This window comes from Solea solea, chromosome 14, assembly GCF_958295425.1.
Source record: "Solea solea chromosome 14, fSolSol10.1, whole genome shotgun sequence".
Taxonomy (NCBI): Eukaryota; Metazoa; Chordata; class Actinopteri; order Pleuronectiformes; family Soleidae; genus Solea; species Solea solea.
In genome coordinates, this window is record NC_081147.1 from 24,833,004 (window position 1) to 24,855,338 (window position 22,335).

General features: G+C 39.1%; 3 protein-coding genes across 3 annotated transcripts in view; 1 reads left to right on the forward strand and 2 right to left on the reverse strand.

Annotated features, from left to right (window-relative positions):
• etfdh (electron transfer flavoprotein dehydrogenase) overlaps positions 1–8,642 on the forward strand; it is a 12,151-nt gene extending 3,509 nt beyond the window's left edge. The window contains exons 4-8 of the mRNA XM_058650599.1: positions 1,606–1,749; positions 2,248–2,416; positions 3,405–3,587; positions 4,999–5,220; positions 8,157–8,642. Of these exons, the coding sequence (XP_058506582.1) occupies positions 1,606–1,749; positions 2,248–2,416; positions 3,405–3,587; positions 4,999–5,220; positions 8,157–8,320 (882 nt within the window). The 3' untranslated portion in view covers positions 8,321–8,642. The remainder of the gene's footprint in view (positions 1–1,605; positions 1,750–2,247; positions 2,417–3,404; positions 3,588–4,998; positions 5,221–8,156) is intronic.
• A 571-nt stretch (positions 8,643–9,213) lies between these two features.
• On the reverse strand, positions 9,214–16,411 carry ppid (peptidylprolyl isomerase D). Its single transcript, XM_058650503.1, has 10 exons — positions 16,104–16,411; positions 14,544–14,684; positions 14,213–14,319; positions 13,840–14,028; positions 13,091–13,213; positions 12,829–12,935; positions 11,807–11,948; positions 11,010–11,096; positions 10,743–10,785; positions 9,214–9,524 (listed from the first exon to the last, which is right to left on the reverse strand). The coding sequence occupies exons 1-10, from the start codon at positions 16,186–16,188 to the stop codon at positions 9,436–9,438; spliced, it is 1,113 nt and encodes a 370-aa protein (XP_058506486.1). The 5' UTR covers positions 16,189–16,411; the 3' UTR covers positions 9,214–9,435.
• A 3,666-nt stretch (positions 16,412–20,077) lies between these two features.
• On the reverse strand, positions 20,078–22,057 carry LOC131472991 (uncharacterized protein C4orf45 homolog). Its single transcript, XM_058650504.1, has 3 exons — positions 21,971–22,057; positions 20,678–20,907; positions 20,078–20,361 (listed from the first exon to the last, which is right to left on the reverse strand). Exons 1-3 carry the CDS (start codon positions 22,032–22,034, stop codon positions 20,299–20,301), a joined length of 357 nt encoding a protein of 118 aa, XP_058506487.1. The 5' UTR covers positions 22,035–22,057; the 3' UTR covers positions 20,078–20,298.
• Positions 22,058–22,335: the final 278 nt, after the last annotated feature.

Genomic DNA, 22,335 nt, shown 5'->3' on the forward strand with positions numbered 1-22,335 from the left:
GTGTGTAGAACTCCAGTAAGAAAATAACAAGGCGGGTCTGTAAACAATCTGTCACACACGTCGGTAGGTCATTCACTTATGACTCAGGGGCCTGTTGAGTATGACTGGCACACTAGAAGAGCAGCATGAATTTTTAAGACCATTGACTGTTATGTATAAATAAACCTTGGGTCAGGTGCACGGGTCACACGATGTACATCTAATTACAGCGTTTGCAGTTTGTTATTAAATTTCAATTCAAATATTGAACAATTCTGTCAAATGACATGAAGCACTTTGACTTGAGGCTACAAGAGCGTTGTCCTGATAGTTAGCATTTGTTTGTTGTGCTGTAAAGTGACCCCTAGATGTTAAGGACGTGCTCAGTGTTTGTTTTTTCCTCCATGAACCTCTCTGAACTTGGCAGCATGTTAGTATTCTCAAGGTTTTTGACAAAGCCCCCAACTTCCCTGCCTCTAAAATAGCTCATATATTGTGTTGTTATCTTAATTCTTTGGCATTATTATTTCTGTGTGGTCTCTAAAATCAGTAAATGGTAAAAATTATCTCTTTAAATGGCAAATTTTGTCCATTATTTCAATGGAGCAAAGAAACTTTAGGAGAACTTGTTTTAATTAAAAAAAAAAGAAAGAAAACTTTTTAATTTATTAAAATAGTTGGCAATTAATACAGTAAGTGATTAATCATCAATTAGTAAATGAACTTCAGTCCCACAGACTATCCTTTCATTCAGGCTAATTAAGTGGCACTTCCTCTTCCACTGCCTCTTATCATAAATCTCTGGCAGGATACATCTCCCTGACCAACACTTATCGAGAACATTCAGTGAAGTGCCGTTGGCCTTAAAGCACAAAGGAGCCGTGATGGTTCCACACTTCCTCCATGTTTATGTCCTTCTTTAGACCTGTAACTCGAGATAAGGTGACCTGAGATGACTGCAGAGATATGGTAGTATGATCATTTAATAGGTTTTTAATAGCCACTGTGATTATAGTTTGGGGGGGCAACATTCAAAATGCAAGTTTTAGAGGCATCGGGGATCATAAAAGCCTGATTTATAATGTCATTACCGTGACCCTTAATAAAATTGTTAATTACAGGTCTCAGATCTTTGGTCGTGCTTTATACACAGTTTCAACTGAACACCACAATGCACAGTCGAAATGAAATTTAAATATTTTAATTTGTTTATCTGCTCCATTGATAATAAAAATAAAAAAAAAAGTGCCCCGAAAGCACATACATCAGCATATTAAATGCCTCTCTAACTAACCGTATGGACCCGGTGGTATCGTCCATCCTGGTAAAAAAACACATTCTAAAATGGTTTATAGGCTCATGTGGCCACATTTTCTGAGCTGCATGAATGCACTCCAAGGCAGTGTTGTTATACTTCTCTATGTCCATATGTTGATTTATTCATAGCCAACAGCACAGACCAAAACAGAGTTATTGCAAAAGGACATCATTACTGAACCGCTTTTATCACTAAAGCCAGTATTTCAGTTCAAACTTTTCTTAACCTCTGACGTGATTTATGCCTTATATATATATATATATATATATATATGCATATCTTACATGTCGCATCTTTAACCTTTGCAGGTTGGTCTAGACTACTCCAATCCTTACCTGAGCCCCTTTAGAGAATTCCAGCGCTGGAAACACCATCCATTTGTTGCACCCACTCTGGAGGGAGGCCATCGCATCGCATATGGGGCCAGGGCCCTGAACGAGGGAGGATTTCAGGTATTATTGACTGGACGTGGGGACATTTGTATTGTATAAACATTTGTTTTGTTTAACTTGCTTGTTTTTAATTTGCTCCTTTTACAAGAGAAAGCCATGAGCCGTGTAACAGCCTATATTATGTGATGGAAAACACACAAGTGCAGCTGTTTTAGTCTTTTGATTTTACATCATATTTGGATATAGTAAAAACATGTAGTAATGCACAAAAATCATTCAGATGCCATTCAGGTTTGATTTTATGAGCATGACAGTGTTTAGTTTGACTACAGTGGCATCCACAGTCACTGAGCTCTGAATGATGTTTGGCGGCCTGAATGGCAGCAGTGTGACGCAATCGTGTCAACATGGCCTCATCTCTCTTGAGATCTTGAAAGCAAAGGGAGGCCTCAACCAGCTGCCACTATCCTGACATCAAGTTCAAAGTTGAGGGTTTTTGAAAAGTGGAACACGAGAAAGTCTGTAGATGTACTTGATTTCCTTCCTTTCCCTCTCAAGTCTATACCAAAGCTGACGTTCCCCGGAGGGCTGCTTATTGGCTGCAGCCCTGGTTTCATGAATGTCCCAAAGATCAAAGGCACACACACGGCTATGAAGAGTGGAATGCTGGCTGCCGAGGCCATTTTCCCCAAGGTGACCGCAGAAAGCCTGGATTCAGAGACCACAGGTATAAAATTGAAGATGTGTTAATCATTTAGATCAGAGGTCTCAAACTCGAGGTCACACACGTGTGCTCAATTGATTTAATGTATGTTTTTGACATAACTTGAAGCTCACGTGGCCCTTGAATCATTTGAGTTTGAGACCCCGTAGCATATTGTCTGTATACTTTCAGATAATACTTTCTTAAAGGGGTATTTATCCCAAACTACTTTGTTATATCTCCAGATTTCTTCGTTTAAGATTTTAATTCTCTTTTTTTTTTTACCCAGTACAATACACTTGCTGATAATTCCAGTGCGTAACTTGTATAATGCTCCCCTGGGGAATTCTGAATAAGTACCAGAAACACTGCAGGTGTCTCTATTGCATGCGTGCCTTTGTAGGAACATCCAAGAGTATTTTTTTTTGCTGTAGAATCCACCTCTGTTGGAGTTTTTTGTGGGCGTGTGTGTCATTGTTTGCTGCTGTCTCACTTTTCCTGTGCTAGGTACAGTAGATGTTGTGTTTCTGCCTTGCCTCCGTCAGTCGTGTTGGCTGTAAATTAATCACGTACAATATTGTGTTCAGCACGAGAAGGTTGCCAGGCGACGACGTGATAACAAAACACCACTGTACAGATACAGTGATGGGCTTAATCAGCATTGTGTGATCTCATTTGGCAATGGTTTGAATGTAACGGATATTGATTATTATTTATTATTATTATTATTATTATTATTATTATTATTATTATTTAAAACGTAGAAACTACAGCTTTAATTGTTTTTATTTTAATTTCACACACTACACACAATAGAATATTAGTTTGCAATTGAACAAAAATGCTCCACCACTGAAATCTGATTGAGCTGAATTCAGTTTTATTTTGTGCTGCTTTTAATTAGGGATCTCTCTCGTGGAAAAAGCATCCACTCACTGGAGGCACTGTACTACAAATGTGCAGATTAATAAACATGACAACAGACCACTAAGTGTATTTTGTTTCCTCCCAGGAATCCATGTGCCTGAGTATGCTGAGAACCTGAAGAATTCGTGGGTGTGGAAGGAGCTGTACGCGGTCAGAAACATCAGGCCGTCCTTCCACAACTACTTTGGCCTGTACGGTGGCATGGTCTACACTGGAATCTTCTACTGGATGTTCAGAGGAAAAGAGCCGTGGACGCTAAAGCACTGCGGTGAGTGTTGTATAAACAGTACAGGGCCGAAAAAGAAGCTCTGCAGAAGAATTAATATTGAACAAGGACGGAGTATGTTTTACAACAAAGCTCGCGTCTGAATTTTGACGTGCTGCTAGAACGAAGCAGGTGGTGAAAGGAAAGTAGTATCAAAGGCGTGAAGGATGTGATTTTCCGCAATTCACAAACCTTTATTGAGACCGTCATCCTGTCTTGTTGCTCCAGTCATAGCTTTGCCTTAAAGAACGTGGTATAAAGAAGTAAAATCGCTGCAGAGTCCATGATCTGAGCTCAATTAGAAGAGCTCTTACTGTGCTTGTGTGGTGAGGAAACACAAGCACAGTACCATGGAGCCTGCTTCAAACTGGAACAAACTCGTACATGCAACCCCACAGAAGTGAATCACAACAACGTGCACTTGAACCACAATGCTGTAGATCAGGACGCCGCAGACCCACTCAGTGCGTACTTGTTGTTATTGGGTTACTGTGTGTAGTGATTTGCTCTCTTCTCCTGGGGAGAATCATTTCTGTGTTCACAATAATCTTGGTATACATTTTCACAAAAGAAAATGTCATGTGGCTGCAAGATAACAAGTGTCCTCCCTCCCTCCCTTCCTTCCTTCAGTCATACACTCCCTGTACAGTACAAACAAACCTGCAACTCTGTACAACCTTTAGCACTGTGACTACAAAGCTGCACCCAGTGACCAGGATGATAAAAAGTGTGACTAAATATGTTCGTTGTCAAGGGAGAATGATATTATGATGGTATAAGTACTATACAAAAGGCCACCAGTGACTTTGTTGTTTAAGAAAAGATTTCCTAACCATCCATATGTATTTTTAGGTTTTTATATTGCATTACTATGAGATATACATGAAATATGTATGTGTAAAAGAGGCTTCTTCAGGCTAAAGTCAGTAGATGTGAGTTTACTGACATTATAATTTAAGTGGGAAGTACTGGACTTGGCCCCCTGATTTAATTTATCTTAACTTCCAGGTTGGATTCAGGGAGGACACGAGAAGACTTACACCCATTTGCTGTACACAACCTATACTTTTTCACTGAGCTATTTAATAATTTAATAATAATCATAATTAATCTTTATGGTCTTTCTGTTTTTGTTTCTACAGATTAATTTCCATGTCAGTATTTTGAAATTCTGTTTAAAAATATCACCACGACTGGTGTTAATCGCCGTTTTCCCTGGGACATCTCGATATCATTTCTTTAAGATTATTACACCCACCCCCGAATGGTGGCAAAGAAAAGATGCTGCCTGTGTTTATCTGAAGCAACAAAAACGCCAGTGGGTTCCCTTTAGGTGATGGATGAGGTTGACTTATCTCGGCAGCAGAGAGATTCAACATTTCCTAACCTAACGGCTTTACTCCATCCGTCTCAGGTCTTGACGCAAACCAGCTGAAACCGGCAAAAGATTGTACGCCGATTGACTATCCCAAGCCGGACGGCAAGATAAGCTTTGACCTGCTCTCCTCTGTGGCCCTGAGTGGCACCAATCATGAGGGCGACCAACCCGCTCATCTGACCCTAAAGGACGACGATGTTCCAGTTGCCAGGAATTTGTCTGTGTACGACGGGCCTGAGCAGCGCTTCTGCCCCGCAGGTAACATAATCATGGCTTCTGAAATGCATCACCCACACAATCTAGCTCTGAGAAGAGATGGGCTATTTTCTTTTGTGGCAATGATTTGTGGCCTATGATTCCCACCAAGTTATCGACTCATAAGGATTGTATGTAGGGCACAGAGTTGATAGCATGCAATTTTCTATATATCAACTCGAATCTAGTCTCTTAAAATAGAACCTGGAACAGTTTTGATACATGTGCCTTTTTTTCTTTTCCATGACTATGAACTGTCTGTCTTTGTTTTTTGTTTTCACTGTTGTTATTGTGAGTAATAATCTCTGAAATTAAGCAAACAGATAAAGAGAGAAGATAATCAGCTTCCTGTTTACAGGCCCAGTGAACCCAGTGAACCTGAATGGTCTCAGATAGATGTTTTTGCTCCTGGAACAGAGCTCAAACAAACACCAGCACATTTTTTTCATTGAAAACATGGATGATAGGAAATACAAAGCCTCGTTTCGCCACGTTCTTCTGTGCTATTGACCAAACAACTAAGAAAGTCACTTCATCAGAGTGGAGGTTAATGAAGAAAAAGGAATATTAACCTTGTGAATTTAAAATTGACTTAATGCGGATGGCTGAACATGTAGGTAAAATCATTTCTGGTTTCTAGTGGGAAACAATTCATCAACAATTAGTTTTAAAAGGGAATAATATCAATCATAATATAATCAATTGAAGGTTTAATCTTTAATCAAATTGCTTCTTTTGTGCAAACAGTCCAACAATAGTAAAACTCATGTAGAACAGCGAACATATTCACATGGAAAGCTGGTATTTTGGTTAACTCCATCCTCGTTATCACATTCAATTTTAGTAGCAGTCATTTCTCACCAAGAAATCGGCCTTATTTGTGTATCCTTGTATTCTTTGAGTGCTGAGTTGTATATGTGTGGGTACCAGATGACTTCTTCTCATAACCTCAAACAAGTCTCCCATGTTTACCCTCTTCTTCATTAGCTTTTTTGACTAAAATGACACCACCAACTGGTTAGTGCTACAAGGAGCAGGATGCTTTTACCAATACACTGCTAATGTTTCTCAAGCACCAGTCGTGATCACACACACAAGCCGGGGACAGGAGCAGTGGGCAGCACTTATCTGTGTCCAGGGAAGCAATGGGTGTCTGGTACCTTGCTCAGGGGCACCTGGGCCCTTGACCCGTCTTGGGATAAGCTCAAGTCCCTTCCACTTGGCCTTGGGCTGCCGATGCTTGTCACTGTCTTTTATTTTTTACCTTCATCTGAGCTCACCAAGTCGGATTAGTCATAAGATGTGTGAAACTGTCCTAGTTTCAAAAGCCCTCCATAATCAGAGCTATTATCTTTCCACAGCTTATATAAACCATGATCAAAAACCTATGAAAGACTAAAGATGTGTCCACATTGCGGGAAGTAGAGGCGGCCATTGTTGCTCAGTAATATTCATAACACTTACCTCATAGTTATTTTTGTTATCCGTAACTTAAAATGTTCATATTATTGCAGTAATTGCTGCTTTTTAACTAACACAAATGACTCTAAAGCAGTGGTTCTCCAACCTTTTATACCAAGTACGACCTATTTGAGCTCTAAAAAAAGTAACACCATTATCACCAACGTTAAAATACAGTGGTGTAGCAAAGTCAGCCAAGGACTTTTCACAGGAGGCAGATTTATTTATTCCCAGTGATAAAACCTGCTCTCTCATCCTCCTCCTCTTCCTCGCATAATACCTCACACACTGGTAGATTGAGATTAGATTAAAAAGGAGTGAGAGATACTAATAAATGTATTATTATTCTACAATTTGTTTGTTATTAGTACCATTTTCTGTACACGCTGGTCAAAATTCCTCAGCTCCACTCCACTCATGCACCCTGGTATATACAGAACAATACCACCAGAGGAAGCTTGCGTACCTTTTCTTAAACAAACATCACACACAGGATACATGAAAGTAAAAAAGCAAGAATCTGCAATAAAATAATTCTGAAGGTCCTGGCTGACTTCAAATTAAATCACTAGGACAGAGTTAATATGAGCTGGATTATATTTTTAAATCACACGCATGAAATATTAAGTATTCTCCTCAGTCAAAATCACTACGATCGATTTAGCGTCCTTTTTGTCATTAACTCAACTCATTTAAAACAACCGGGGTTGACCAAAGTGCTGTACAGGTTAATTAAATTAATCTGTACAAATTAATGAAGCATGATTAACCTTCACATTGTGGGACAAAAAGTTGATGCATCTTTATTTTTAATGAAAAAAAAAGCCTCCACTGATTGAAATGGCACATTTAAACACTATCGCTATTTAAGCTGCTTGACTTGTTTGTGCCTCAACTGTTGAGACAATGAAAATAAAAATGTAACCACTTGATAATTATGAGTAAAATGGCAGCATTTCTTATCCAAACGGTGTCAAACGTTTAGAACGTCACCTGCCACGTTTGAAGCCTGTGAATTGACCCGTTTGACGGATAAGCGATGAACAGACTTTTGATGAATTCATAGAGAGATGATATATGTAGGTTAATAGAAACTGTAGCGTTAGGTAGGAACATAAGTCACTGACTTAAAAACATGCAAATGCATCACTGCTGGTGTCCCAAGTGCGTATCAAAAGTCCCAGAAGTCTAAACCCAACAGGAAGTCATCCTTTTTGAATGAAACTGCAGTGTTTGTATGTGCTGTGCTTTTCCAGCTCCCTGGTAAATGTGGCCCGTGTCATCTTAAGGTTTAAATTAAAAAGCAGAAAATGACACAGTAAATGTTCTCTCTACTCCTCGGGCCTCTCCTTACATTTTTCATCCTCATTTCCTTGTCTCTTCTCCTTCTTGCTGTTGTCCCGTTCCACAAATGTATATATTGATTGAATTTTCACCGTTGCAGGAAAAAATAACGACTTTTCTCTCCGTGTCTCCAGGTGTGTACGAGTATGTTCCCATGGAAACAGGAGACGGGATGAGATTGCAGATTAACGCTCAGAACTGTGTCCACTGTAAAACCTGCGATATCAAGGACCCGAGCCAAAACATCAACTGGGTGGTGCCCGAAGGTGGAGGCGGACCAGCCTACAACGGAATGTGAACCTCAGGATCCTCTGTTTTTCTTTGTTTGTTGTTGTTTCTAAAACCGTTTGTCTTGAAGAATTAACTGTAAGTACGATCACGGTTCACACGTTTTTGTCCAAAAATGGAGAACGAGCCTCAACTACAGAACCGAAAACAACGTACGCGTCGTCACTTATGCAGGTTTATGATAGTGAAAGAAATCAAATCAGAGAGTCGCATTTTATCGTAGTTATTAATTATTTAATTTTGCAGTGGTAAATAGAGCTAGTTTAAAATGTGCCATTCGTTATCAAGGACCACAATAAAACTGAAATTAAAGCAAAAGTCGTCAACAATTAGCCCCTGGGGTGTTTAGATTATTGCCATAATAACCACAATATGGGCATTTTAAACAGTTATTGATTTAAGGAAGTACTTGACAAACTGTAACCGACTATTTCTTTAAGATTTTTCTATATATATATGGTTGCTTTGAGGGGTGTACACATCAATACTGACACAAGTGGTTGAACTAGGTACAGTACCTGTGGTATTAAATGATAAAACAGTATATTTCGTTTGCTGAAAGCAGTGTTTACATGGAGCCTGACGTTGCCTTACATGTATAAGATCATGGTCTTTCCCATGTAGGAGAGCATACAACTTATCAAACACTGGTATTGATCAGTCCTCCGTTTGGACCGATGATAAAACCGCAAACCCTGGAGTCTGTGTCGACGCCGTCTGTCGTTATTTTAAAAACACTATTGTACGACATATCACACATTACAGTAATGAATGAACACTTGACTGCTGTCCTTTTGATTTATTTACCTCTGTATAAAACAAATGAAACGAATGGGGGGGTGGAGGGAAGGCGTGTGGCTAAGGACACTGAACGCACGCACATCATTTCACACAGACCAGTGAGCCATCCCATAAACACTCCCCAACTACACACTACAGTGAACAAACCAGTCAGAGCAAAGACAGGTGAAAACAGACCGACAGAGAAACATGACAGAAGCCGTCAACTGAAAATACTGCACATTTTCACCAGCTTCATCTCCGTCAGTGCACTTCTTTTTCTTTTCTTTTTTTTGTTTTCAAATATTGATAAATATTAATTTGTTGCATCTTCAGTTGAAATGATCAAGCAAACATTTTAGCATAGATTTTCTTCTCCTTCTCCTTCTCCTCCTGGACCTTGAGCTGAACTCTCTTCATCTCGTTGCCGATAGCTGTCAAAAAAGAAATAGTTTTATTTAGTTTCTTCCCCACGAAGTGCAACAAAAGCACAAATCAATATTTGACCTTTTAATATTAAGGTTTCAAACATTGCTTTTGATTCCCTTGTGTCCATTTAGGCATATTTTATCTGTCATTCTGCACTCGGTCTGTTTGAATATTTCACTGCTTGCTCTAACATCGAGGGGAAAGCATGATGATAGCTCTTATCTTCTAACCAGCAGCCAAATACGCTGCTTATTAAAATATCAAAAGAGCAGCATGACACTGTCAAACCAGAGAAGAGCTATGGATTTCCAGAGTGAGAGCCAGATTCTTCTTTTTTCTTTTGAACGTGCTGGAGCTGTGTTACTTCAAAACTGTTCCTCTAAACAGCCACTGTGGGTTTCACATGACACATGATGCGACTTTAGTTTCTCCGAAAAATTATAGCCACATTAATCTCGCACTGTAAATTTAAAGATATTTAAAAAAAAATTGTTTCAAATAACTACCGCAACAGGTTATAGGAAAACAGACTTAATGATGGGCAGGGCTAACACTCCACTTTTTTTTGCTTTTCCTGTAGTTCTAGTACCTGTCATGAGTGTGGCGTCCAACACAAGAATCAAACCGAACATTGTCAAACTGTAGATCAGTTAAAAAGACTTAAAAATCCTGAAAATGTGCGTTAATCTTCAACATTTAGCCCAGGAAATGTCTATAATCTCAATATTTAACAGAGGAGTCCGGTGTATTTAGCAACAGCACTGCTGAAAGCCGGCAATCGTGAGCCCAATCACAAACCCGATCAGTACTGAACTAATCTTTTTAATTAACTGATTCTAATGATTCAGCTACACCGAAAACAACAGCTTTGCTCATAACTAGTTTGTGTTTGTGTCGCGTATGAAATGAGCTAGAACTAGAACTGTAGCAGAAAAGTGCCACTAGACAAGAAATCCTTTATCAGGGATCTCTGTCTGGACATTGTAGCGTTTGAGCTTCACGTATAAACGTGATTTAATCGGCGAGCACCTGTGCTGGAAAATATTTCCGTGTCGTGTTCTGTTCTGTTCGGCAGACGCACTCAAGTAGAACACGTGTTAACTTCTGAAGCGACAGTCTGGTGAAGCTTGGCGCTGCTTCTTCAAAGTGACGCAGAGGCATGTACATGTGTAGAGATCTGTGAAAAGGCTTCACAAACACAGTGTTGAGGATAAGTTGCCCACCTTTGTCTTCTGGTGCTATTCCCTGAGCTTTCTTCAGATCAACCTGTCGGGTGAGAAGCACAGTAAAGTGGCTTTTAGATTCAATGCTCATGGATTCCATCTTTTGTAAAAAAGAAATTACTTTTCACCATTTCATAAATCAAACCGTATGAACAAGTCTCTTGCTGCATGAGACAGACCAACTATTGTGTTGTGTAGCACTTACTACTTTTATGTTTTAATTTCAGCACAAAAACAGCACATCAGATATGCTTTTAAGGACGTTACCATGGCTTTGCTGTACTCCTTCAACCCCTGCCAGGCCTGAGCTCTCCGGAAAAGTGCCTTAGTGTTGGCTTCATCCAGCTCCAGAGCCTGGAACAGAAACACGGCGAGCAGAAATGTAATTCTCTCCTCAGAGCATAGTCATTTATTCACTTTTAGGGACCTATTATGTTCCCTCCAAAATTTTTATTTTGAGTTATTTATAAAGTAAACATTGTTTAAAGCATAATAAAGCCAATAGGCTGCCAATCCCTGCCCCCATTCCCAAAAGGGAGAAAACAACAACAAATTAAAAGTGTCAGTTAATGTCATGGTATTCAATAATAATAATAATTCAATAACAATCATAACTTTATTAAAATGCCACAAATCTCAAAAAATAATGACCTCAGTTGTGCATCTATTTTCAAAAGGTGGCAGTAGCAACAGGCATTTGGTCAGTGGACTGCATGTGTGTTTGCAGAAGAACTGACATTTCTGAGGGTCAATGAATGCACCTCAGAGCTCCTTAACATGCCGAGTGGAACCTGCATTACTTTTCCTGCATTTTCATGACTAGTTTTGTTTGTTTTCTTGAATCGGACCCTCAATAGTGGCTTTAGTTACTAATAGTCAGGAGAAAATCATTTCATATCCACACATTTTCCAGCAGCAAAAGTGCCCTTTAATCGAGCCAATGTATGCTGCAAAATGTACCATCGTACCTGATTAATCGGCTAAAACAATCAATTGTCGACCTCTGGCCTTAATCTTCTCATATAGTGCTGGGGAGAGTGATAGGAGTAGTATTAACGTCTTACCTCGTCGCAGCTCTCCACAGCGTCCTGCCACAGCTGCATCTTCAGGTTACAGGCTGCCGTGTTGAGGAAGCAGCTGAGGGCGGTGGGCTTCAGCTTCTGCTGCACCTCCTCCTCCACATGATCTCCACCAACCTCCAAGTACCTGCAGGGAAACGAGTGGGATCAATGCTCCTGGTGCACTGTTAAATCTGCAGTGAGTAACAGGTGAGACACAGCGGTGGGCGAGTAAAAGGATGCTGCTTAACCCGAGGTGGTGAGTTAATGAATGTTGTTGTGAGAGTGTGCCTCTCATTTGTTCCCAGGGGTCCCTTGTGTAAGATTTAGAGTGGTTTGTTGGCGGAAATTGAATATAGTACACATAAGTATGGCTGGGTATTGAAAAAATGCGCTATCAAATTCATCAGCATTAACCAAGCAGTACACAGTCTGACTGAGATCGATAAGTGTCTCGCTTTAAGAGGACATTAAATAGACAACCAGCTAAAAATAAAGACTTTTACATGTAGAGATATTTTGTAAAAACCAATTTAACTTGACATTGTAATCAATACCCAGCCCTATCCATACGTTTGCTTGTATGGATGTAAAATCGCTTTAAATCAACAAACCAGTCAGAGTGTACGTACATTTTTCTTTATAAAGTAGAGATTTACGATGCAAACGAGGATGAACAACTTTCTTTCTAGAATGCAAAGGTCACCGTTAGTTCCTTAATCACTTCAATTCATTCACAATCAAATGGAGTCTGTGGTTTTGTTACAATCTGCACGTTCACCATTAGATGTCACTAATTCCTGAAATTAATATGCACATCACCTTTTGTTCTGAAGGTGGAGGGTTGGCAGAATACAAACTTCGTGCATTGACACAAAAAAACTTTATAAGAGGACATGTTTCGATCGGATTCACCCAACAATCATCAGATTAAAATGTTGTGTCCTCTAATAATGTTTTTTGTTGTTGTGGCGATGCAGTAAGTTTGCAGCTCTGCCTCCTTTTGTGACGGGACACTTGCACATTACCTGAGAGCTTTACTATATTTGTTGACAGCAGCGTTCCAGTTTTGACTCTTAAAAAGGGTGTTTCCAATGTTCTTCACATCCTCGGCAACAGAGAGAACCTTATCAGCCTGAAAAATAAAAAGGCAACAGGGGGCTTCAAAGACAGGACTGATGGCATAGAAAGAAAGAAAAAACCAAGACCATGGATATGACCGGCAGTGTGTGGAGAGCGCTATCCTCCAAACTTGTAACGTGAACTTTAAAGACGCTCGCTAATTCTTACATCTTTAAAGTCGACTTCTGAGTCCTCGGGAAAGTCGGGGTAGGCGTCCCCTGATCCGTCGTTGGGGGCAAAGCCCCAGCTGTCCCCGTCCTTGTGCTCACCACAGTCTCCGATGACACACGGCTGCAGAGGAGAAACGAGTCATTTACAGCAAGAAGCTTCTCAACGCCTTTTCACTTCAAGTTTAGAGTGTGGCTAAGATCCACTGATATATGTGTTTGTTCTGTGGCTGACACCCAGCTTTAGAAATTAGAGCAGTCGATGCCTGTTATTGGATACTGAAATTTATTTGGCCTATATAAAACTTAACTTATTAATTAACTAATTAACATTTAAGGTATGTATAATCTGCGTTTTGTGTCCCCAAAGCAGTGTTCTTTTATAATTTCAATTAAAAATGTATGTAGATATAAGTGTCTGAACCCAGTTTGAAATGGGTCCAGACACACATTAGAGTTTGAATATAGGTTTTTTGGGTCTTCAAAACCTGAAATACTTTCTGATTTCCCTCCATAATAGCTCTGCTAAGACTAGAAAATAATAAAAACCTAGCATATAAAGAGTAGAATAATGCACATAAATGTTGGTCTAGAAAATAGGGAAAATTAAAATAAGAAAATTGGGGACTGAGATCCACAGTGGTAAAATAGAAATTGACACTATATTGAGAGGCTGGGTGCTAAGTTTGTAAAGCTACAAATGTTTTATTTTTGAGATAAACTGTGGAGACTTCAACTTAGAATAATTACCTTTACAGGGGCATCCTCTGTGGTGTCAATTGCCTCCAGCATTTTTATGACTCCCATCCCTTTCAGCACCTGTCCAAAGACCACGTGCTTCCCATCTAAATGTGGGGTGGCAACGGTGGTGATGAAGAACTGTGAGCCGTTGGTGTCCGGGCCGGCGTTGGCCATGCTGAGCAAACCCACTTTGTCATGCTACATGGAGAAGAAAATAAGTCATTACAGCCATTAAAAAAAAGTCATAAGCAAAAATCACTCGGGAGGATTCATTTACTGTAACATATTAAGCCAAACAGCTGCTTTGACGGCAAACTGTGAGGGGGAAACGCGATGGATGAGGAATTCTTCTGCGATGGAGTAATGCAACAAGCAGTTTCACCTTGTAATGGAAGTTCTCATCCTCAAACTTCTCCCCATAGATGCTCTCGCCACCAGTGCCATTATGGTTGGAGAAGTCACCTCCTTGAATCATGAACTTCTTGATGACTGCCAAAAAAACAAATTTAATGTAAGTTCTTCAAAATCAACCTAGAGTCAGGGGTGTTTTATGTTCCCTTAACGCAAAGAACCACATGGTTTACATTTCGAGTAATATTGTACTGAACGTCCTCTCAGTTACTTCTGCACAGATGATAGTTCAGGTACGTGAACTCAAACTGCTAAAAATCTGCCTCCAAACTGAATCGTCACACAGAATGAAAGGTATTTACTTCTGTGGAAAGGGCATCCTTTGAAGTGTAGTGGTTTCCCAGTGGATTTGCCAATGCCTTTCTCTCCAGTGCAGAGGGCCCGGAAGTTTTCAGCAGTCTTCGGGGTGATGTCAGCAAACAGCTCCAGAACTATTCGGCCAGCTGTAGACGGAAAAAAAAGTTTTGGGTAGAATTTCTCTACAGAAGGACAAAGGCAGTAACTTGGGACCATTTCTTGTATTGATTTGGAACTATCTCTGCCTCCCAGGGTATAAAACTAGTGGTGGGTGGAGAAGCACTTCCTGTACCGTTTTTCTAAAATACAGAACACTCTCGCTTGAGTGACTCTGAACACTAACCCCTCTTTAAAGGTTGCTTAAATCTTTATATCTCTTTATCTACCTTGTTTCAAAGTTAGAAACATTGAGGTCCGCTCACTTTAAGATGTGCTCAGATTAAATGCTACCACTCAGTGCCCCATTTGAGCACTGAGTGGTTTCTTTAAGGTCATGATCTTATCAGGGAACATCCTTTATCATCAGACCTGCACCTTAATTGCACAGAGAAGTGCTGATCCTTACTATTTACGTTCATAAGGTAATTTGTTAGCTTTCTGCTCCAAATACCCGTGTTGAATTGGGTAAAAGGGCTTTTGTCCATTCTGTAAATTTAATCTGTTTTCTTCTTTTTGTTAATTTGTTAATTTCCCCGAGGGAACCTCCCAAAGGGATTAATAAAGTCGTCCGTCTGTCTGTCTGTCAGTCGTCTGTCTGTCTGTCTGTCTGTCTTTTCGTTAAAATTTTCCTGATTAATCGACCAGACCATAAATTTTGTGGAATGTTCAGGCCACCGTAGTTCCCCGACTGGATTAGGAGAGGGATGGGTGAGCACTGGGCATTGAATGTTGATAAATCTTACACAGAAACCTTTCAGCAATTTCGTATAATTATTAAACTGCTGTATTTAACGTCATGTAGGAGGACAAAAAGAAAACTGGCAAAACATATCGTCCAAAGAAATGAGAGAAACAAAAAACATGTCGACTTCTACGCATTTAGTCACATTTCGAGATGATGAAAAGGAAAACGACACCTGACACGGAATCATTCCAGAAGCGTTATAAATACCAGAACAATGCCAAATGTAAGAATTGTAAATTAAACCACTTCACGGTCAATTGGTGACCCAAACATGTGCTTAAACTTAAACAACCTAACCACAAAGATTTAATCATGAAAATGATTCTTCTTTTTATTTTAAATTGGCAGGTCTTGAAGGAACCCCACGTGGTTCTACACTCACAGAACAAGCGCTCTCCCTATCTCTCTATATATACGTATTTATCTAAGTCAGAACGGTTATACTATAAACGTATCCAGGCACGTACAAATACAAATATCTATATTTAATAAAACAGTCTATGTTTCTACATTGCACATGTCCTTGCAATTAAATAAATTAAACGCTACGTTTGTGTCAAGTCACAAGAAAGAGCCAGGAAGGCGCTAAGCTAACAAAGCTAACCGGCCACAGCTGAGCTGTTAGCTCACTTTAAATTTAAAAAAAGAAAAATGTGCAAACCTCTTTCTTCGCCGATGTCTACATCGAAAAAGACTCGGGGGTTTTCGGGGTTTGTAGGCTTGTCAGTCGGTATTGGGTGGGACATTTTAAGGACAAGGCGATTTAAGTCACTTGTTTCAAGTAGCCTAATATGCTAAACCCCGGCGAGAATGAACTTAATATCTTCCGGTTAGGAATCTTCAAAATAAAACCCTTTTAAATAAGAATGGCGACGTAAAGAATTTGCCACTCAACAGTTTACGTTTTAACGCCAGAATTCGATACAACACACATATAAGCAATACGAATTTAACTTAACTAACACACTACATCAGACGCAAGTGTCTCTTTTCTATCACTGCTCACTTCAAATTAAACTTCCGGTCACGGTTTTTCAGAATAATACCTTGGGAGACGTCATTACAGGGTAATTAAATAAAATGGGGCGATTTATAATATGTAATAACATATGAAAAATCACATATAAAGATAGATAATACAGAATGAAAGCAGTATAGTTAAAAACAATACACCAGGCAGAGGGGAAACTGTAAAAGAAAATACATACATTAAAATTGTGAGAATGAGATCAATTAGTTAAAAGCAAATTACTTACATTGCTGTATTGCAATAACTATTAACCAGTGTTGTAACGTAACAAGGTACACATATTTCGTTAATGTACGTAAGTACAAAATTCGCACATCTGTACTTTACTTTGTTATTGGTATTTCTAGCAACTTTTACTTTTACTCCACTACATTTCTTTGTTACTTGTTACTACCAAATAAAATTTACTTTTGATACTTAAGTACAGTTAATGTCATATATTTAAGACTTTTACTTGATATTATTTAAAAAAAAAAAAAGTGACTTCAACTTCTACCAAAGTCATTTTCTACTTTTACTCAAGTTTCCCTCTTTTAGGTAATTTGTACAACACTGCTCTTAACACATTGGGTTTCTCTGGTGGCAGAGACTCTCTAGTGCAGGTATAACCTGATAAGGTTTCTGTCAGTGAGGACGGATCAGCAGGTGCTACAGCAATCAAAAGCCCATGTCTTTGAGGGAGTCAGAGGGCAAGGGGACCTTTCATGTCCAGTGTTTCATATATATACAGTATATATGTAGTGGTCTTTAGACATAATCATCAGTTTAAGAGATCAATACTACACTTAACTTAAAGTAGAAGTCCCCTTTTTGCCCAGTCGTTAAAAGAAAAGTCAGAATCCTGCAGTGAATTGAAGCGATTGTAAAAGATAAAGTGGAGTCATAAACTCTTCATGAACTTTCACCAAGCGTGTAAGGAAACAATTTGGGGGGAGAGGGGTGTGTGGAAAAAAAATAGGTGTTATTCTTCACAAGAATCCAGGCTGTTGATGTTGGGGCGATGAAAGTGCTAAAACTACAATGTGTTAGAGGAATTAAAATATCAAACGTGAAATATCTCACCACCATCTGCTCTGTTGTCTGCACTCTGTCTTTTCCGAGTCTTAGTGTTGACTTCTCATGCTGTTAATAATGTGTCATGTTCTTTTATAGGAAGAAGAAAAATAAGTTGAAGATTGAAGACAGGGAGAGATGGCAACGACTCGTCTGGCACCATTCAGTGGTAACGGTAATAATTGGCATAACATTCTTACACAAATGAGTCACTTTCAGGGCCGAACAGACATAAAGTCTCATTTTAATTAGATTTATTTGATGTTAATGAGTTTGAATGAGGACACACACACATGCTTTTAAGAGTTACAGGCCATTTATGTTTGGAGTTTTACAATTATGAATAAAAAATTACAAGTGGAGCAGAGCATTGTTAGAGGCGGGCTGCGGCTAATGATTATCTTTATTGTCAATAAATCTGTCACTTATTCTCCCGATTAACTGGTTAGTCCATAAAGTGTCAGAAACCACAAACCAAGGACGTTTAAGAAGCTGGAAAATCAAATTATTTACTCATAATGATCAAAATAGTCTGTTTTGCTGCAGCCTTATTTCACTCACTAGTAAATATGATGGTTTTATTCTTAGCAGAGTGTTTGTTCCCAGATGTGCAGGGAAAATACTACGACAACTACAAGTGAACGTCTGCACCTTTACAAACAATCTGTTTTCTTTTGTGTTTACGCCACTGGCTCTCACTGTGTCCTGTTCCCCTGGAATGTACACAATATTGATCTTTCAACTCCTAGGCCATATGTTATTGTATTGTGAGTGAGTGAGTATAAGAGGGCCATGATTCCAGGAAACAAGTCCTTGAGCAACAAACCATCAAATGTGTCCTCAGTTACTAACGTGTGATCACATCTTCACCGACTGCAGCTGCTTGAATATTATCATATTATATTTCTCATCTTCCCTGTGTGTCACAATATTTTTTATATTATTATTTTATTTTAATATTTAATATTTTGTTTTTTTTGTTTTGGTATAATGGTGTTTAAGTGTAGGCAAGAGGTTAATAATCAGTTGTGTATTTCCATTTTATTTTAATCTTTATTTAGTCAGACAGTCTCACTGTGATCAAGAAACATTTTTCCAAAAGAGAACAAAAGAAAAGGACAATTATAAAACCCAATCGACAAACCAAGACACTAATAATGGCACAATACAATTTTAAAAAAAATCATAAAAAGTCACATAATAAACATTGTTACATGCAAATTTAACATTTTGTTTATTTATAGCTGGAAAAAAACAGTTGATTATTGATTTTTCCTCTGCAGATTATTAAAATACTCACATTTTGTTTTTATGAGTTTCTCTTATGTGAGACACACACATTTGATATACTGGCATGTTTTGATGCATTTATTGTCCAATTCTCTTTTATTATTTTTTTAATGTTCGCGGTGTATGTAAGGTGACCTTGAGTGTCAAGAAAGGCGCTAAACAAATGTATTATCAATATCAATAGAAGGGACTTCTGTAAAAGAGCAGAAGTTTCTAGAACACATTTTAAAACCATATTGTAAGAAAATGAACACAGCAGGAAAAATCAATGCAACTCTATTCACTTCCTCAAGGTTTTCCTTGGAGCTGTGCGTAGCTGCTTTCACTCGCTTTATTCCTTACGTTAGCCTTGACTGCACACGTAACCTTATGTAAACAAACAAACAAACAAACAAACAGGTTTATTCTCGTCACACTGAACGTTTCCAACACGCCTCCTTTCTCAGGGTCAGCTGGAGATCTTTCAGACTCGCGGTGAACAAACAGACGTAAACAGAGTAACAGAGTCCCATTCATGAGTGTTGTTCAAACAAGTATAACGTGCCATGGGAGTGTTATTTTTAGATCTTTATGTTTACTGAGCAAATGGGATGCAAATGACTGTGTGTGTGTGTGTTAGGGTTAGAATTGGGTTTAAGGTAAGGGTTAGGAACTTAGATGTGATGGTTAAGGTTAAGCTAAGGGGCGAGGGAATGCATTATGCCCTTGTAAATCGCTTTGGATAAAAATGTCTGCTGAATGATATGTAATGTAATGATGTGTCCTCACTAAGATATAAAAAGAAGTGTGTGTTTGTATTTGTAGGACATTTCCTGGTGTAAACACTGACCTTGGTTGGCCCTTAAGTCCTTTTGAAGGAACAAAACCTGATCCCAGTGAGGCAGAACCTCATTTTGGAGGAAGTGGTTTTAAGTTTAGGTCTGAGATATAAATTGTAGTTAGGTTAGAGTAAGGGGCTAGGGATATGTCTATGGTGTGTCCTCACTGCAAATGCTGCTACCTCTTTAGGATCTTTTTCTAGACACTGACCTTGTCAGGACCGGTCGACCAAAACTTGGTCCTAATGAGGCAAAATCTGCTAAGATTTGAAGTGTAGTTAGGTAAAAAAGTTAGGGTTAGGTGTTAACTAGTTATGGTTAAGGTTAGGGATAACGGTTTGTTTAAGCTGTCCAGTCAGATGAATGGAAGTCATATTTGTGTCCTTAGAAGAATAGCTACGCCAACCTCTGTCTGTGTGTGTGTGTGTGTGTGTGTTTGGCAGATTTCTAGTTTGTAGCTTGAGGCCGTGTTAGTCTCTGCAAACATGTTGCATTATGAATGGGCAATCAGATAACCCACTCAACACTGTGCAAGCCTGTGCGAGACATTGTCACCTATCTATTTGACACAGCACACACACACACACACACATGAGTAATATGACTCTGAGCACTGGAAACAGAAGACGTTCAACACAACACAAGTGAGGTTTACAAATTCTGTCCTATTCTTGGTCCTGGAACCTCTGAGTCACTCTGTCCTCCAGCGTCGCCCGGAACTCGCTTTTCTGTCAGGAAAAGTGTTAGATTGAGTTACTTATTTTATTTTCTGACATTTAAACATGTATTTTTCATGATGATGATGACGATGATAACAACTCTGGTTTTCGTCACATCCACGCTGATTCCTGTCAGACCAGTATTTTTGGTGTCACGAGTAAACACATCTGCCAAATGTAATACCCGAGAAGTGACTCACGTCACATGTTTGCTCAACATAACATTCAAAACGTAAGATGAATAAAAAATGGCCTTAACCCATTCATTACCTCTGTGCTGCTGTTTAAAGCTATAATATAGAACATAAAGTGTATATAGCAGCACCTTAATCTGCACGTTGCTGTGCAGCGTCCCACGGTTCAGCAGCTGGCTGTGTTTCCAGCCCCAGCCAATCTCACCCACATAGCCTTGCTTGGGTTTAGGGGGCGGGGCATTGGGTGCAGCTCGCCATAAGTAGCCGAGGTCACCCGTGGCCTCAGGTGATGCGTCACCTACGCCAATGTACAAGGGGAAGTATCCTGACCTCGGCCTGTAGTCTCCAACTCCATTCGGACCTTTGGATAAAATGAACCACAACGCTTAGAGTTATTAGGAATAGTGCAGTGCATGTGCAAAATCTGTTTTCCTGTGTGTTTTTACTAATTGTTGGTTCGGTTCGGAATTGTTGTTTGTTTATTCAAAGTCTAAAGACTGTCCAAAGTGAAGTGTCAGTTTAGTGCACATCATGTTTTACATAGTTTGAATAATCCGCTGACTCATTGATGAAATGCACGCACGCCGCAGTCTTTATTGTTGAGCTCAGACATAATAATCACACATACACACATACTCGCTTAACTTTTTACCTGCTGATTCAAAAGGCCTGCTTATCCTCTCAGGTAGCCCACAGTGCTGTGTGAGTGAGAGGGGGAGTGGCTACAGTAGAACGGCGAAAGCCAATGTGTGCTTCTTTTGCCGATATATTTAACAATATCTTTTGCATTATTTATCCAAACAACGTCAAATTTGGCACCGCACTTAGTCAAGCTCGTAGCAAGACAACCAAGTTCGAGAGATATCGGACTATTCCCTGCCAAAGTTTCCATTGTGTGATTTATTATTTATTATTTTATTTTGTTAATTCAATTTTTTAACGGGTGTGATTTAAAACGTAGCTAAGTGCAGTAACTTCCAAAAAGACATACTAAAGTAAAAGTAAAATTACAAATTTAAAAACAATTAAGTACACCCACCCAATTACAGTAGTTTATTACTTTTCACTTCTGATATTAGAGATCAGTTCATTTATTGGGTTCAATGACTTACTTCTTATACTTTTTATACAATGTATAAATTCAGTTCTTGTATATTTGATACTTGTATAACATTTTTACTCTTTATATTTTTCTTGCTATATTGTACCTTAGTTAATATCTTAGTTATGTGCATCTGTGAATCTGTGTTATTGTAATTTCCCACCTCAATAAAAGTATTTCTGATTCTGATTAAATGATTAAAAATGTGCATATTTATGATACAGAAAAGGAGACACACCTTAAACAATTAAAGTTCAATACATTTAAATCTAAACTTGCACTCAGTGTGGAAAACTCACACTAAAAGCTCAGTTCACGCTACCTGTGAAAATCATCCTTTGTCCACGCTGCGGTCTCCCTGCAGCGTCGTCGCCATCGCGCCCCATTTCCCTCCCCTGTTGTCACCGGGTTCGTTTCACACGGTTGTTTGCACCTAAATAACGAGGCACCCTTGGGTGATAACTTGAGCCCAGCGGCGGTCTGCTCTGTCCATGGGGTCACGGCCTGTTGTCATGCAACAACTGGTTGTCATGGTGTCAGTGCTTGTGGCCTAGTTACAGCGAAAAAAAGAAAAAACAAAGTCCACTTGATCTGATCTGTAAGGATGGAGTTAAACTATTCATTTGCTACATTGTCTTCAGACACAAATACCTGACAGAGTCAGACACAAATACAAATGTTTCATAA

What these genes read in the sequence shown, in the direction of transcription:
- ppid (XM_058650503.1), bottom strand. Translation starts at nt 16,188, where the DNA reads ATGTCCCACCCAATACCGACTGACAAGCCTACAAACCCCGAAAACCCC. An exon ending in AGACATCGGCGAAGAAAGAG is followed by an intron (nt 14,685 to 16,103) that starts GTTTGCACATTT and finishes TTCCGTCTACAG; the next exon opens with CTGGCCGAATAGTTCTGGAG. An exon ending in ATGAGAACTTCCATTACAAG is followed by an intron (nt 14,029 to 14,212) that starts GTGAAACTGCTT and finishes TTCTCCATGTAG; the next exon opens with CATGACAAAGTGGGTTTGCT.
- LOC131472991 (XM_058650504.1), bottom strand. Translation starts at nt 22,034, where the DNA reads ATGGGGCGCGATGGCGACGACGCTGCAGGGAGACCGCAGCGTGGACAA. An exon ending in ACAAAGGATGATTTTCACAG is followed by an intron (nt 20,908 to 21,970) that starts GTAGCGTGAACT and finishes TTTTATCCAAAG; the next exon opens with GTCCGAATGGAGTTGGAGAC. An exon ending in ACAGCAACGTGCAGATTAAG is followed by an intron (nt 20,362 to 20,677) that starts GTGCTGCTATAT and finishes TTTTCCTGACAG; the next exon opens with AAAAGCGAGTTCCGGGCGAC.